Source organism: Martes martes (assembly GCF_963455335.1).
Source record: "Martes martes genome assembly, chromosome: 2".
NCBI lineage: Eukaryota > Metazoa > Chordata > Mammalia > Carnivora > Mustelidae > Martes > Martes martes.
The window spans coordinates 145,484,051-145,499,615 of NC_137889.1; the positions used below are offsets into that span (position 1 = coordinate 145,484,051).

Here is a 15,565-nt window from a genome sequence, read left to right on the forward strand (position 1 = left end):
CCCATCCTATGGCGATGCAGCAGGGTTGAGATACACCCTGCGGGATTTATAGAGGAAGTTATGTCCCAGGAGAGGAGAGAATTCTGTTTAGAAATGTCATGGTTCTCGCTCCAAATGCCTCATTAAATACAGATTCCATATGTGGCTTTACTACTTTAAATGTTAACTCTAAGAAATGGATTCCTCTCTACCTTCTCAGAACAGGGAGGGTGGCTTTGAGCCTGAAGGTGCAAAGAGGAGGAAACAGCAGGATCTGTCCAAGGCTATGCCCTTGGCCCAGGCCCTTCCTCCTTCTGCTGACTTTAAACAGACCAAGGAAAAAGGTACAAACAAGTAAGTCGGCAGACGATTTCATTTCATCCCAGTGTTTCCAAAAATAGAATCAAGAGTAGTTGAGGGGCGCCTGGGTGGCTCAGTGGGTTAAAGCCTCTGCCTTCGGCTCAGGTCATAATCCCAGGGTCCTGGGATCGAGCCTGGCATCGGGGTCTCTGCTCCACAGGGAGCCTGCTTCCTCCTCTCTCTCTCTGCCTGCCTCTCTGCCTACTTGTGATCTCTGTCTGTCAAATAAATAAATAAAATCTTAAAAAAAAAAAAAAAGAAAAGGAAGAGTAGTTGAAATGTGGCAAAACACTATGGTTGGAACTTTCCATGCTGTCACCTTTCCCTCTCCAGACAGGGACACCTCCCCTTTCATGTCACCTCCCCTTACATGCCCCAAACACCCTCCTGGCTGACTTTCAGGATGCCAGGGTCGTGAACACAGAGGAGCTGTTTTCTCTGAGGCTCTTTGGAAGGTCCCCTTTTTCCTCCTTCTGGGCCCAGCCCCATTCTCCTGAGCTGTGTATGTACCTCTACACTGCCCTGCCAACTGGCTTGCACAGCTTCATAAATGGGGAACTCACTACTCCTTGAGGCAGACCCACCATTTCTCCAAAGCAACAGTGATAACGATCCTGAGTCTGTCTCCCTGGGATTCCTGGATTCTCCCTTCAGGAGCCCCCCAGGAGAGAAGGGACAGCAGAATCTATCAGAGGGTCTGGTGAACCTCCACTGTCCAATATCCTTGCCCACATCAGCTCAGGCTCTGAAAAAGTTTTCCTTTCAAGCCTAAGGTCTTCTTAGGCCAAAGTTTCATGTTCAAATCAGCCCCACCAAGAGTACTTTTATTTAAATCATCTTTCACTTACCCATTTTATTAAGAAATCTGAGTTTTAGGGACCAGAAATAATAATGATAGATAGCATTCACTAAGGGGTGACCGTGTAGCTGCTACATTGAACACTCTGCATGGCTTATTTCTGTATTATGTCAGTCCATTTTACAGATCAGGAAACTGAGGCTGGATCAGATTGTGTGACTGCCTGATGGCACAAAGCTGGTAGAGGTGGCAGAGCTGGGACCGGATCCTGATATTGAGGCCCAAGCCCTGTCCCACCCCCACCTCCCTCTAGTTCCTCAACTCACCGCGTTGAGACCACAGAGCTGGTAGCAGGCCATGGTGACGACCACTGTGATGACCTGCCAGCGCAGGGAGGGACTCTGGAGCAGCTCCAGCACAGACACCAGCTGGATGTTCCTCTGCATGCGGCTCTCTATCAGGACCTCCTCCACCTCTCGGGAGACATCCTCTTTGCCCAGGAAAGTCTGGAAGGCTGCAAAGAGGGACAATCACAGACTTTTAGCAGGGATTAGGATGTTTGCTGAGTCTGACACTGGGCTATCTGGGGACTGTCCCACCACCCAGACACACACTTTGTTAGGGATAGAGCTGGCAGGGGGCTTTGAACCCATGAAATTCCAAGCCTTTGTTTGAAAATAGGGAAACAGAGCCCCAGAGATGTACAGTGACTTGCCCAAGGTCACCTGGTTGGCTAGGAGAAGAGCCAGGAGACAACAGGAGTCTCCTGACTGCCCCCAGAACAAAGAGGAGGACACCCAGGGTTCAAGTCCCATTGTGACCACAGCACATCTGTCCATTATTTGTAAGCATTCTGGCCTCACATGGCTTTGGTAGTAGTTGGATCATGTATGTACATTGACCCTAGCCCAGATATTTTGATAAATATTTACTGGGTGCCTCCTGTCTGCCTGGCCCCATGTCCTCATCCTTGTTAGAGGTATTCAGATGGTCAGACTGCCTGCCACTTGGCCAGGATGCTGGGAGTAGATCCTATCATCGGAAGAAGAACTGAACTAAATGACCTCCAAGGCCGTTTCCATATGACTCCGGGAAACACAGGAACCGTGGGTGGATGTATTCTCAAAGAGCTATTTTTCCCAGGATTCAAACTCACCCTCATGACTTATGCCTTTTCCAGGCTGAAAACGGCAAATTTCCAGCCTCAGCGAACCTGCCATTTGTTACCGAACCCTTAATTGTGCAAACCTTCACGTATACAGATGCAAAGGTGGGTGGACTGATTAGACCCCTGAGATCATAATAATCAGGTAATAGGAGACACTTTTAGAGCACAGATTTAAATATTCAGTGCTCTAGTATTTATCCTCCTACAGAGAAAGGTGGCTTTGGTGACGGCTCCTGTGGACAGTCCATCCCAGACACAGTGGGCATCATCCTTGAAAACACGCTCTGCACTGCAGGGCATGTGAAATTGCTCTTCTTTAGCAGCAGGAAAAAGAAGAAAAAGGCTGTTAAACTTGCTCCAGATTCTACAAAAAGCAAGCCTGTGAAGCTTCTGGGGTGTTATTTCCAGTAGTACACTGAAAACGGCTTCAGAATCTTTTTTTTTTTTTTTTTTAGTGATGATTTAATATTTTTCTTAGGATTTTATTAAGGATAAATGGGAGAAGTAGCTGAATGAGTAACATTTCCATATCAGTCACTACACCATAGTATGGCCAATATTTTCCCAAAGTTCAAAAACGCAGCATTCATTTCATAAAGTCATCCTAAAGTTTTAGGGCAGGAACATAGTTCTCTCTCTTTCCTGAGATACGTGCTTTCCATGTAAAATAAAGAGAAATTTAGAGACTTTTTTTTCCTCTTTCACCTTGGCTGCCAGGAAGCTCTCGACTAAATTTGACGCTCAGCATTTAACTGTTTCCTGGAACAAAAATCTCTCTTATTTCTTAAAAGCTGTGATCTCCTTCTTTTAAAGCATCAATTTAATTTCCTGCTGTATATGTGTTCATAAAAATTGTTTCCTTCTATGTGTTCCATATCCCTTACTTTTTAAAAAAGATATATTTATTTTAGAGAGAGAGTGAGTGTGTGGGGGTGGGGAGAACAGAGGGAGAGAGAATCTCAAGCAGACTCCCCTCTATGCACAGAGCCCAATGCAGGGCTCAATCCCAGGACCCTGAGATCATGACCTGAGCTGAAATCAAGAGTTGGACAATTAACTGACTGAGCCACCCCCCCCCCCACATCCCTTTCTACAAGTTTCCTGTGACTGGGTGAGGAAGAGTATCTGGTGAGGGAGAGTCTCATGGCAGACACAGAGATGCACCACTCACTGATGGAGGAAGGGATACAGAAACACACACACACACACACAAATATACTTGTACTTACACATATATATATGATGGAATATTATTCAGCTATAACATGAAGGAAATCCTGGGGCACCTGGGTGGCTGAGTGCGGTAAGCCTCTGCCTTTGGCTCAGGTCATGATCTCAGGGTCCTGGATCGAGCCCCGCATCGGGCTCTCTGCTAAGTAGGGAACCTGCTTCCCCACCCCTGCCTGTTTCTCTGCCTACTTGTGATCTCTGTCTGTCAAATAAATAAAATTAAAAAAAAAAAAAAGAAGGAAATTCTGTCATTGGCAACAACACGGATGGTCCCTGAGGGCATTATGCTAAGTGAGGGAAATCAAAAAAGACAGATACCGAACCATCTCATCTACATATGGAATCTAAAACAACAAAAACAAAAACAAAACAACAAAACCCCCAAAACCAAACTCAAAGGTACAGAGATACAGGGAAGAGACTGGGGTTTCCAGAGGTGGGGGCTGAGGGGTGAGCAAACAGGCAAAGGCAGTCCGAAGTACAAACTTCCAGTTATAAAATAAACAAGTCCTGGGGACAAAACAATGACTAGAGTTAACATTGCTGTCTGTATATTTGAAAGTTGCTAAAAGAATAGATCTTAAAGCTCTCATCGCAAGAAAAAATTTGTAACTGTGTGGTGTGCCTGTGCTGGACCGATTGGGGTGACAATTTTATGCTCTATACAAACACTGAATCATGATGTTGAGCACGTGACACCAAATACCACAGGTCAATTACATCTCACTAAGAAAGTGATTTAAAAAATGTCACTGGACACTGCCCAATGTCTCCTGGGGCAAAGCCACCCCCAGTTCAGAACCACTGTTTCAAACAGGCTTCTGGCTCCTCCCAGAAGGACCTCATCCCTGAGCAGGTACCGTCCCTGCCTCCCCGGCGGCCCCCTCCCTTCTCCCAGTGCGAGGCTGCTCTGGGGGACCTGGCCCCTGTGGGCATCCCTAATTGCGGGATAAGCCCCCTGCACCTCCAGCCATGACTGCCTCACTACACCCCTAATAATGGCCCTGTGGGATTTAGCTCTGGGGCCCTTCCTATCCCCTCTGCATCCTCTCAGGCACAGGGCTCACAAACGTCCTCTTGGAAACAGTAAATAGCTGAGCTAAGTCATGAGAGGTACCAACAAGAGGGGGGCATTTCTGGCTGTCAGAAGAGAGAGGGCCCTCTGAGCTGTGAGCCAAAACACAGAAAGTTGCCTCACATGCCTTGGCACTCAGGAGAAACAAAAGACAATGGTACTTTTACTTCTTTTCTCTCTCTAGAATGTTCTTTTGACCTTTCTGCACCTGGTCTTGTTCTCTGAGCCTCAGCTCAGACACCACCTCCTCCAAGAAGCCTTCCTTGATTTTCCCCTGGTGGGAAGTGAGGCAGAAAAGGCTAAGGAAGGTCTAGAGATGAAAGCAGGAAATGAGGGACCCCCACAGGTCTCATGTTATCACTGAGCCCCACGATGCCACCTTCCTGATCTCAAGAGTTGCATACTCCTCTCAGTCCCTAGGTCTTGTCTGAGTTCAGGCCTCAGCATCTCCCCAATGGGATTCTCGTGCCAGTCTTCATCTTCCGAGATGACCATCCTCCTGCAGTCGAGCCTTCATTGTCTTGCTCCCTGCAGCAGGACCCAGTCCGTATGTTATCTGTCCCACAGAGCCCTTGTCCACAGCCCCCTTCACCACAACACTGCCCCCTCCCCATCTGTCCTGAGAAGGGCCGCCACCCACTCCCAAAGTGTGCCTCTGTGCCTCACGCATGTGGTTCCTTCTGGCCCTTTGTGGTCTGTCTAGAATCTTCTTTCCCTAGGACCTGCTCAGTAGTCAGGTCTTCCAGAAGCCCTCCCAGCCCCAGTCACATAGGGAAGTACCTTCTCCTTGGGGCACTTTCCCTCCTGCCATGCAGCCACACACCTGCCATGCACCAACCCCCCTGCTGTCCCGTGATGCCCCCAGGTAGGAGCTACTCCAGGGAGGCCGTGGTACAGTGGGAAGCAGGGGGGGAACAGAGTGGTCCAGCTTCATGCCCAGCCTGTCCCTCCCACGTGACCTGTGTGCTTCTCTCTAAGTGGCTTCCACAAAATGGAAATCATAAGATTTCCCTCCAGGAGGAAAAAAAACAATGTATGTGCCTTGCATGTAAATGGTGTCTAATAATTATTATTATGATTATCTTATTTCTTCCATTTAGAACACTGTATATTCAACTGATCTGATGTCTTATTTTTTTAAAGATGTATTTATTAATTTTCAGTAGAGAGAGAGGGCACTCGAGCAGGAAGGGGCAGAGGGAGAGGGAGAATCTCAGAGCACAGAGCCCGAGGTGGGGCTTGATCCCGTGACCACCCTGAGATCATGAAGAGCTGAAACCAGGAGTCAGCTGCTCCTTGGACTGAGCCACCCAGGTGCCCCTCAGCTGATGTGCTTTGCAGGAAGCGTGGAAATCAAGACTGGGGTGAGAGAGGAGCAGGTCAGGGGCACAGAAGTGGGGCTGTGATGGAGTGGACGGGAACAGAGGAACATGACGGCGAGTGGTGGCAAAGTGAACTCAGCGAGGGAACCGGTGTCTGAGTGCAGCACGGCTGACAGACTATAGGCTCCCGCAGCCCTCGGCCACCCTGCACAGCAGAATAGCAGTGACAAAAGGATCCACAGGTGGGCTGTCAAGGCACCCAGAAGGTATTCACTGCCTGCGGGGGCCTGGCACAGGCTCCATCCTGGGTTGGAGCCCCTCCCAGGCTTCAGGCCCCCGCAGGGGTCCACTGAGACCAGGAGGACCTCTCTGTGACTCGGCCTGACCATGGCACCTGGCTGGCCACAGACTCCTGTGGGGGCAGGAAGGGGACAGGCTGCTTCCCATTTGTGGCTTCCTGTGGTAGATCCCAATGCCATCCTCTCTCCCAGAGGCCACACTCCTGCGGTCAAGTGCAGACATGGCCTTGCATCCTCCATGGCCTCAGCTTCAAGGCCCACCTGAGGCCAGGCCCGACTGTGGTCTGGGATGCTGGGTGTGGGGGATGGGGGTGGTTTGGCTTTACCAGGCCCAGTGACTGGTGGGCAGGTGAGTTTCAGGCTCCCCAGGCTGATTCTCCAGAGCACACAGCCCCGGGGGAGAAGCACTGGCTTTTTAAAGGGACAGCCTCAGGGCTGGTTGATAGAGACGGGGGCCCCATCTAGGGCCAATTCTCGGCATGTACTGGCTCCAGACAGTGTGCCAAGTGCGGGAGCTGGAGGAACAAAAGCTACAGACCTTGCACAGGCAGTGTTCTCATCAAAGTCACTCACTTTTCCTAACGTGCATTTTGTGGAATGCCAATTCCCAGAGAAGCTCCGTGGAATAAAATTCCTCAGTCAAAGAAGTTTAGTATCATTGTACACTCTATCTCTTGGTTTAAATTTCACAGTAGAAATAAATGTTCTGATAAGTCCTGCACAAAGACATCTATTCAATTTTTTTTTGCTCCACATTTCCTACATATATTTGCTGGAGCACCTACTCATACCCTGCAAGAGTATATCAGGAAATTTTATTCTAATTTTATGTGACATGTGTCACAGAGGGAGTGGATCTAGGATGTCCCTGTGGCCTGGAGGAAGAATCCCAATGGAGGACATGGATCAGAGAGTAGAGGCAAATATCACATCGTGAAAAACAGAAAGAGCCCAAATGTCCTCCTAAATAAGTCCATATTCTCGTCCCCAGAACCCATTCGTATATTAGCTTATATGGCCACATGGATTTGGTGGATGTGATTGAGTTTAAGGATCCTGTGATGGGGAGGTTATCCTGGATTATTTGGGTGGGCCCAGTGTTATCATGAGGACCCCTATATGAGGAAGGCAGGAGGCCAGACTCAGATAAGATGTATAAGAAACAGAGAATGGAGGGGATGCACTTCAAAGGTGGAGGAGGAGTCATGAGCCAAGGAGTGGGGGGTGCCCCTGGAAGCAGGAGAAGGCAAGGAACGATCCTTCCCTGGAACTTCCAGAGGGAATGCAGCCCTGCAACACCTCGGTTTTAGCCCAGTGAGACCTCTTCTGGAGTTCAGACCTCCTTAGAAATGTAAGATAATGAATTGGTATTTTTTTTAAAGGAATTGCTGAAAAGTCTTGCTTCAGATGAGGCTTGATCCAGCAGCTCAAACTAAATCACTAAGTACCAGATTTCTTTCACCTATTCTTGTATTGTTTTAAGCTGCTTGGTTTGTGGTAATTTGTTAGAACAGCCCAAGATACTAACACAGAGCCATTTTAATTAGACAGTGGTGGCTTCCCCACCCAACTCCATTTCAGTGTGACATGGGAATAGCATCTGATCTCTCAAGACTTAGAGTTCTCCTCTGCAAGGTAGGGCTGACCTCGGCCCACCTATCTCTAGGGTCGTTATGTCAGCTCTTCAGGAGAAAGATGCAGAGCAGCAGCCCAGAGCCTCGCTCGCTGCGGATGCCACACCCCGAAAGTCCCTTTGCAGGGATAAGTGAAGCCAGCATCATGCAAAACCTAATAAGGGCCAATCTGGGGTGTGTCTGCCTGGGTTGTCTGAGGTCTAGGAGGAAGGGCTGGAAGGGACAGGGCCACAGACCCTAGCTGAGCAGCGCCAAGCCTAGTGTGTAAGCTCACAGCTCTAGAGCCAGGTTTCTGGGGCTAGAGCCCTTGCCCTAGGTGGGCGACCGTGGCTGAGTGGCTTAACATCGCTGTGCCCCAATAATCCCTGGCCTGTAGGCTGTGGCTTGCGGACCAGGCAATGGGCATATACTTGGAGAGGGGCCTAGCCCTGGAAAGTGCTGAGTGTCTGTGGGCAGCTAATTCTACCTGAGTGTTCACAGCTGCCTGGAGCTCAACTGCGAGGGATGCTGGGGTTGTCCCCCCTACCCAGTAGATGCTGGGTCAGGGTAGAGTCTGGCAGAGCTGGGTGGTGGCTCACATGCCACGTGTCAGCTATACCCAGGTGGACAACACAGGCCTCGACCTCCACTGGGTGGGCCTGCTCCTGGCTGGAGCCTGGATGGCCTCAGGGATTCAGAAGTGGGCTGGCATGCCAATTAGGGAAATGAGTACAGTCCCGTAGAGCTTCTTTCCTTCACGTTCGCCAAGGGCTGAGCCCTAACATTCTGCCAGCCTATTTTCACACAGACAGCAGGAAATAAAGAAATGAAGAAGAGCAGGTACTCTTGATGGTCTGACTGGCATTCCTGAAGTTTCCAGATCAGCAAAGGGGTGTCTGAGGTTGTGCCTGTGCCTGGCCAACTCAGAAAAAGAGCTAGAAGCTGACTGAAGCCCACATTGGGCCCTCAAACACCCATGGGAGCCATGCCCCGAGCAAAATGTGAAGAGGTGTGTGGCAAAGAGGAAAGGTGGAGGTGGGCGGTGGGGACAGACTGATGGGAATCTGTCCAGCATCTGTTGCCTACCAGCCTGGCGCCTGGGGCCGTCTCGAGTGTACACCTCTGCTTCCTCAGGTTCTGTGGGGTTGGGGTGACTGTGTGACACAGTAACACCCACCTGGTTTGCACACACCTGTGACTGGGTGCGTACTGGTGGGATGGGTGGTTAAGGATCTCAACCCTGGGGCCACACTGCCTGGGACTCGAATCCTTGCTTCTTTTCTTGTCAACTAGTCTGATGCCAAATGAGTTTCTTGATGTTTCCGAGCCTCAGTTTCCTTATCTGTAAGATGGACGGAGCAGCATCCGGGCGGTGTTAAATGTCAGCACACACAAGGTCCTCAGAACACTACAGCTCTTAATGGGCAACGAGGACTGGAGGTCTGTTAACTATTCCAGGAGACACTTGCTACACTCCCCCATCCCTTCCTTCTTCTCTTTTGCCTTCCTTTTTAGCCTGACAAAGGGTACAAAATACTATAACCTTCCATTGTGGGTTGAATTGTGTCCCTATAAAGAGATGTCCTAACCTGGTAACTGTGAATGTGACCTTATCTGGAAACAGGGTCTTCGCAGATGTGATTAATACATCAGTTAAGATAAGGTCACACTGGAATAGGGTGGGCCCTTAATTAGAAGAAGAGAAGAGACACAGAGACAGATACACAGGGAAGATGGCCCCATGAGGACAGAGGCAGAGCCCGGACAGATGCAGGGTAAGTCACAGGAGGCCAAGGTTGGCAGGCACACACCAGAAGCTGGGTGAGGAAGCCGGTCTTGCTGACAGGTTGACTTGGACTCTTGGTCTCCAGAACTGGGAGAGAAGCCCTCCTGTTTTAAGTCCCCCGTCTGTGGTGCTCTGTTAGGTAGCCACTGCACTGGATGGCCTTGTTAACAGCAGAGTGCACAGCAGCCTGGAGACTTCCCTTGTGTGACCAGGAGGGCCTGACAAGGCAGGAAAGGGATCCCGGGCGGAGCACGGGGCCACAGGCCTTTGCAGTCATGTGCCCCGCACAGCGCGGAGCTCCTCTTCTGCCCAGAGCGGGGCTCAGGGCTTCTAAAACTTCGGAGGTTTCACCGAAGCATTTATTTCCAGCAGTGACTGGGATTGAAGCTTGAGTTTATGACCGACAGTAGTGGGATCCGCAGCCCGGGATGCGGTAGAAGATGTAGAAGTCCTGTCCGTACTGTTACAACATGTTGTCATAGACTAATTGACCCTGGAGCCTTCCCACAAGCCACGTGAGGGTGGTGGGGGCTCTGCCATGAGGAGGGCTGACAGGGGACTCCTCGACTTTGCTTGCAGCTTAGAGCCATACATTTCAGCTTACATACCCCATTGGCCGGTCTTGGACTTGGAATGGGTAGAGTTTGGTTTTAACTGAATTAACCCTGATGAACATACAGGCGGCTTATAAAGAATCATCCAGGGAAGGCACGGATTAAGATAAGACTGAGATGCAGACACAAAGACAGGAGCCAGCGGCCACCTCTACTCTGGCAGCGAGCCCACTGTCAGCTTCAGTGCCTGCTAATAGCATGCAGCCTGGCCAAGTTTTGAAGACTTAAGACATAAACAATCTACCTATTCAAGGTAAAGGTGACATTTTAAGGAGAGTGAGAAAGCAGCTTTTCAAAGGAGATCACTCTGTGGAAAGCAATGTGCGGAAAGGGAGCCATCACCATGTGGCCAGGGACCCAAAGTGCGGCATGCCAGTCGGCGGGTCAAACTCCTACATCTGCACAAAATCCTTGCACACAGTTTCAAAAGCGTTCCTGTCTGAAAATGTTCCAAATGATGAGCTTGACCGGGTTTTGCTAAATCATGTTCATCAAAAGAAACATAAAAAGGCAACATCGTCTCCTGATTTTGCAGGAAAAATGGAGTGACACTGGGAGGGTGGAAATCTATAGGCTACAGCTCCCCCTCCCCCAGATGTTGCATTCCTAGCAGATGGGACTGCAAGACGAATTCCAAATTCCAAATGTGTTAAGTTCAGCCAGCCTTGCTGCCACCTTCCTTTTGGATCGACAGTATCTTCTGAGGTTCTTTTTGAGTTCTCATCACCATTCAGGCCAAGACTGCAATGACAGCGGCTAGAGCTTCCTGAGAGCTACTCTAGGCCAACCACCCTTCCACATGCTTCATAGGCCTTTTCTTATTTAATTTTCATATATCCATGTCCTGAAGGAGACATCACCATTGTCCCCACTTTGCAGGTGAGAAGAGAGATGAAACTTGCCCATGGTCAGGAGAACTAGGATTCCTGAGAGCAGAGCCTGAGACAAGGATTGGGTGTAGGAAGTTGATACACGTGATGGTTGCAGAAAGCAGGTGTGAGGGGATAGGGAGAGTGAAATGGGGAAGGGGAAGCTACACAAGGAATGTCACTGAGGGGTCTACTATGGACGGAGGGGTCAATTCTGCTGGACTTCTGAGTAGAACATGGAATGTCTCCTAGAACGGTCCCACAGGGGAGGCTGGGCATCTGTCCACCAACTCTTGCCTCTGGGGGCCATTAAGTCCAATGCATGCACATTGTCCCGCAGATGGGCTGGGCTGCACTGGGGCTGCAGAGAGGGCCTGAGTAGGCAGGGAGTCACCTGGTGTCCTGGAAGAGGAAACGTCTGCCTATGTCTGCACTGACATGGGATTGTCCGTGTCAGCTAGGCTGAAATCAGAGTGAACATTAGGGTGGTGTGATGGGGACACCAGAGGAAACACTGCTTTCACTGCTGGTAGATGGAGAAGCTGTGAATAGATCCCCTGGAAGGCCTCCAAACGCCTTGTCCCTGATGTGCAGTTACTATCCCTGGGAATTTAGAACCAGGGCTTTCAGATCTTTCCTCCTTCCCCTCCTCCCTCTCCCTCTCTTATTGCTTCCTCCCTTCCTTCTTTCCCTGCCTTTCTTCCTAAGTCTTCATTCCATATCCTGAATTCCTGAAGAGCCCAGATGCATCCTCAGGTTTCGTCTCACCCATCCTTTCGCCTATCACTTGCATCAGAGTGAGGCATAGACCTGAACTGTGTAAATTGGTGTAAATCAGCACCAATGTCATTACACTTTGGAAGCATAGAGAAGATTGGCTTGAACTAACTCTTGCATTCTTTTTTCACCCAGAGCTCATAAGTAACATTCCCTTCTTCTAATCTCTAGAGGAAGGCCTGGAACCTGCCTTTGGAGCTGGGACCCTACTCAAAAAGGGGCAGGAAACCATGCAGGGAGGGGACAAAGCACATTAGTGCAGTGTTGGGGGTGTCCTGAGGCTGGTAAATGGTTGTCACTGCTGCTCTTGTCATCTCTGTGGTCTTATCAGATCAAGACAGGATGTAAGCTGACATAAGGCTCATGACACCTCATGCCAGAGGCTGAGTCTTATTCAGAGCCTGGCATGCAGCAGGTGCTCAAACCACGTTGGATGAATGTAACTGATCTCTCCTCATATTTGCTTAGTCTGAAGAAGGGGATCCTCTTGGAGGACAAGCCTGGATGTGGATAGGGTTGGACTTATTGGCCCTGAGGTCAGAATGAGGACCAATGGCAGTGGCTGTGATCCATCAGAAGTCAGCTCACCATGAGGAAGAACTGTCTGACTGATGTGGTCAAAGGCAGATCAGGCAGTTTCATAAGCAGTGAGCTCCCCATCACTAGGGGTGTGCAAGGAAAGGCATGATGACTACCTGTCAGAGATACTGTGGGAGGGACTCAGGCATTGAACAGGAAGAAGGACAAGGTCTCTCAAGCAAGTGGAGAACCCAAGAAGTGTGCAGGTTCTATGGAAGCCTTCGAGAGAATGAGATGAGGGCCTCTAGGGCACGGGGAGCAGACAGGACAGACGCTTTGAATTTTAACTAGTTGTCCATGGAGAGAGAGGAAATGGGCTCAGAAACTCATAGTCAGTGAGTCCATTTCAAAAAGACATTTACTTATGGAAAATAACACTCCCAGAGGGGTCCATTCTCTTGGATCTCCAAGTCACTTACATAGTTCATCTGATCTATTTGGGTCCTCTGCCTGCTGGGGCTCCCACCCTTGCCCTCACACTTGAAAGTAAAGGCTTCTTATAGTTCACACCTCATTCATATTCCTGGCCATGTTCTAATCATTAATTCCAAAGAACTTGAAAAAGGAATGAGAATTTGCATTTCCCAAGTGGAGAGAAAAGCTGTTGGGTGCTGTGGTCAATTTCTGGGCTAGGAGAGGAAGTTGTTATGTAACCGGATTTTTGTACCAGTTAAAGATTCGTCTTCATTCAGGGGAGTCAAGAGACCAAGCAGGGGAGAGAAGGCTGACATTTGTGTGTAACACTATGTGCCAGCTGTTTGGGCTAGGTGTCTTAAAGACCTTACCAAGATAACCTTGTGTTGTTCTGCTCTCTGAGCCTCAGAGGAATTGGGAAATGTACCAGAGTTCCCAGGTAGAAAGTGAGGGAGTCAGTGTTCCAACTTGGTCTTTCTTTGCACGTACCTCAACAAATAATGAAAAGAAACCACAGAGATGAAAAACTAACAGAACCAAATTCAGTTCATTTCAATTAACCTACAGCTTTTTAGAGCTATGTGCCAGGGGATGCGAAGGTGTCCTGCGTTAGGGGAAGAAAAAGGCACAGTTTCTGCTTAGAAGTCCTTTAGTGGGAGACAAAAACACAACTCACTGCAACTCCAGCTGAATGGTGCTGCATGTGGGAACCTCATGAAATCCCCACAAGTTCAGTGCTCCTATTTGCCTTCGAACAGATGGGGAAACCGAGGCTCAGAGACATGAAGTGATGTGTCCAGGTCACACAGCAGAGCTTCTGTTCCCACTCCCGTGGTGCTGCATGTCTGGGTTGGTGCAAGCATGACTCAGGCTGATCCTGACAGGCGGTGGTCAGAGAGCAGATCTTGTGTCATGCATCCCTTGTCTGAGAGGTCAGGTCAGGCCATTAGGCGAACGGAGAGTCCTCTTTCCCCAGAGTACTCTTTCAATGTCTCCTGACGTTCTGTCTTTGTAAGGATTGTTTTTGCACATAATGAAATTAGCAGTTGCATTCATACTGTTAGGATCTCTATAGCTAAACCTTATTTTTTTCCATTAGTGAGTGAATAATTTATTATTACAAAGTTAAAAAATTATTCTATTATGGTAAAGACACTGAACATGAGATCTGCCACTGAACACGTTTTTTAGTGCACAAAACAGTCTTTTTTTTTTTTTTAAGATTTTATTTATCTATTTGACAGAGAGAGAGATCACAAGTAAGCAGAGAGGCAGGCAGAGAGAGAGGGAGAAGCAGGCTCCCCGCCTAGCAGAGACCCTGATGCGGGGCTCGATCCCAGGACCCTGAGATCATGACCTGAGCCGAAGGCAGAGGCTTAACCCACTGAGCCACCCAGGCGCCCCAGTGCACAAAACAGTCTTTAAGTGCACAACAGACACAATGTTGCACAGCAGATGTCTCAAATTTACACATCTTGCATCAACTTTATATCCACTGATAGCAACTCCCCACTTCCCCCTCTACCACAGCACCTGGCAACCACTATTCCACTGTTGGTTCTATGAACTTGACTAATTTGGCTATTTTAAGGGTGTGAGGTCAGGCAGCACTCTCCCTCCTGTGACTGGCTTATCTCATGCAACATAAAGTCCACCAAGTTCATCCATGTTGTCACACACTACAGGATTCCCTTCTTTTTAAAAGTCAAATAATATTCCATTGCATGTGTATACCACATCTTTATCTGTTCATTTATCGGTGGACATTTAGGTTTTTTACACACCTCGGCTACTGTGAATGGTGCTGCATCAAATATTTAAGAGTGCTAATATCTCTTTGAGATCTTGATTTCAATGCTTTTGGAAAAATGCCTGGATGTGGGATTGCTGGGTCAAATGGTATTTCTATTTTTCATTTTCTGGAGAAAACTCCCTACTGTTTTCTATAGTGACTGCATCATTTTGCATTCCCGCCAACAGTGTGCAAGGGTTCCAATTTCTCCTTGTCCTTGCCAACATTTGCCTTTTGAGTTTGTGTGTGTGTGTGTGTTTGTGTGTGTGTGTGTGTGTATATATATATATATATATATATTTAAATTTTTATTTATTTTTTTAAAATTTCTTTTCAGTGTTCCAGAATTCATTGTTTATGCACCACACCCAGTGCTCCATGCTATACATGCCCTCCATAATACCCACCACCAGGCTCACCAAACCTCCTACCCCCACCTCTAGCTGTCCTGTTGCTGTGAAGTGATATCTCACTGTGGTTTTGATTTGCATTTTCCTGATCATTAGCGATGTTGAAATTTTTTCCATATGTCCATTGATAAAGCATATGTCTTCTTTGGAGAAATAACTATCCAAGCTCTTTGCCCATTTTTAAATAAGGTTATTAGATTTTTGGCTATTGAATTGCAAAAGTTTCTTATTTTCTGGATATTATTAGCCCCTTATCAGACATATGGTTTACTAATATTTTCTACCATTCTGTAGATTACCTTTGCTCTCTATTGATTATTTCCTTTGCTGTGCAGATGCTTTTTAATCTGATATAGTTGCCCTTATCCATTTTTGCTTTTGTTGCCTGTGCTTTTGGCATCATATTCAAGAAATCCCTGCCAAAACAGGTATTAGAAAGCTTTCTCCTTTTGTTTTCTTCTAGGGCTTTTATGGTTTCA

The 15,565-nt window shown here is 48.3% G+C and overlaps 1 protein-coding gene across 4 annotated transcripts in view; it reads right to left on the reverse strand.

Moving 5' to 3' along the window:
- SLC2A9 (solute carrier family 2 member 9) overlaps positions 1-15,565 on the reverse strand; it is a 214,319-nt gene that overhangs the window by 79,395 nt on the left and 119,359 nt on the right. For all 4 annotated transcript variants that reach the window (XM_080797062.1, XM_080797063.1, XM_080797060.1 and 1 more), the window contains one exon: positions 1,465-1,652. In XM_080797062.1, coding sequence (XP_080653188.1) covers positions 1,465-1,652 — 188 coding nt within the window. The remainder of the gene's footprint in view (positions 1-1,464; positions 1,653-15,565) is intronic.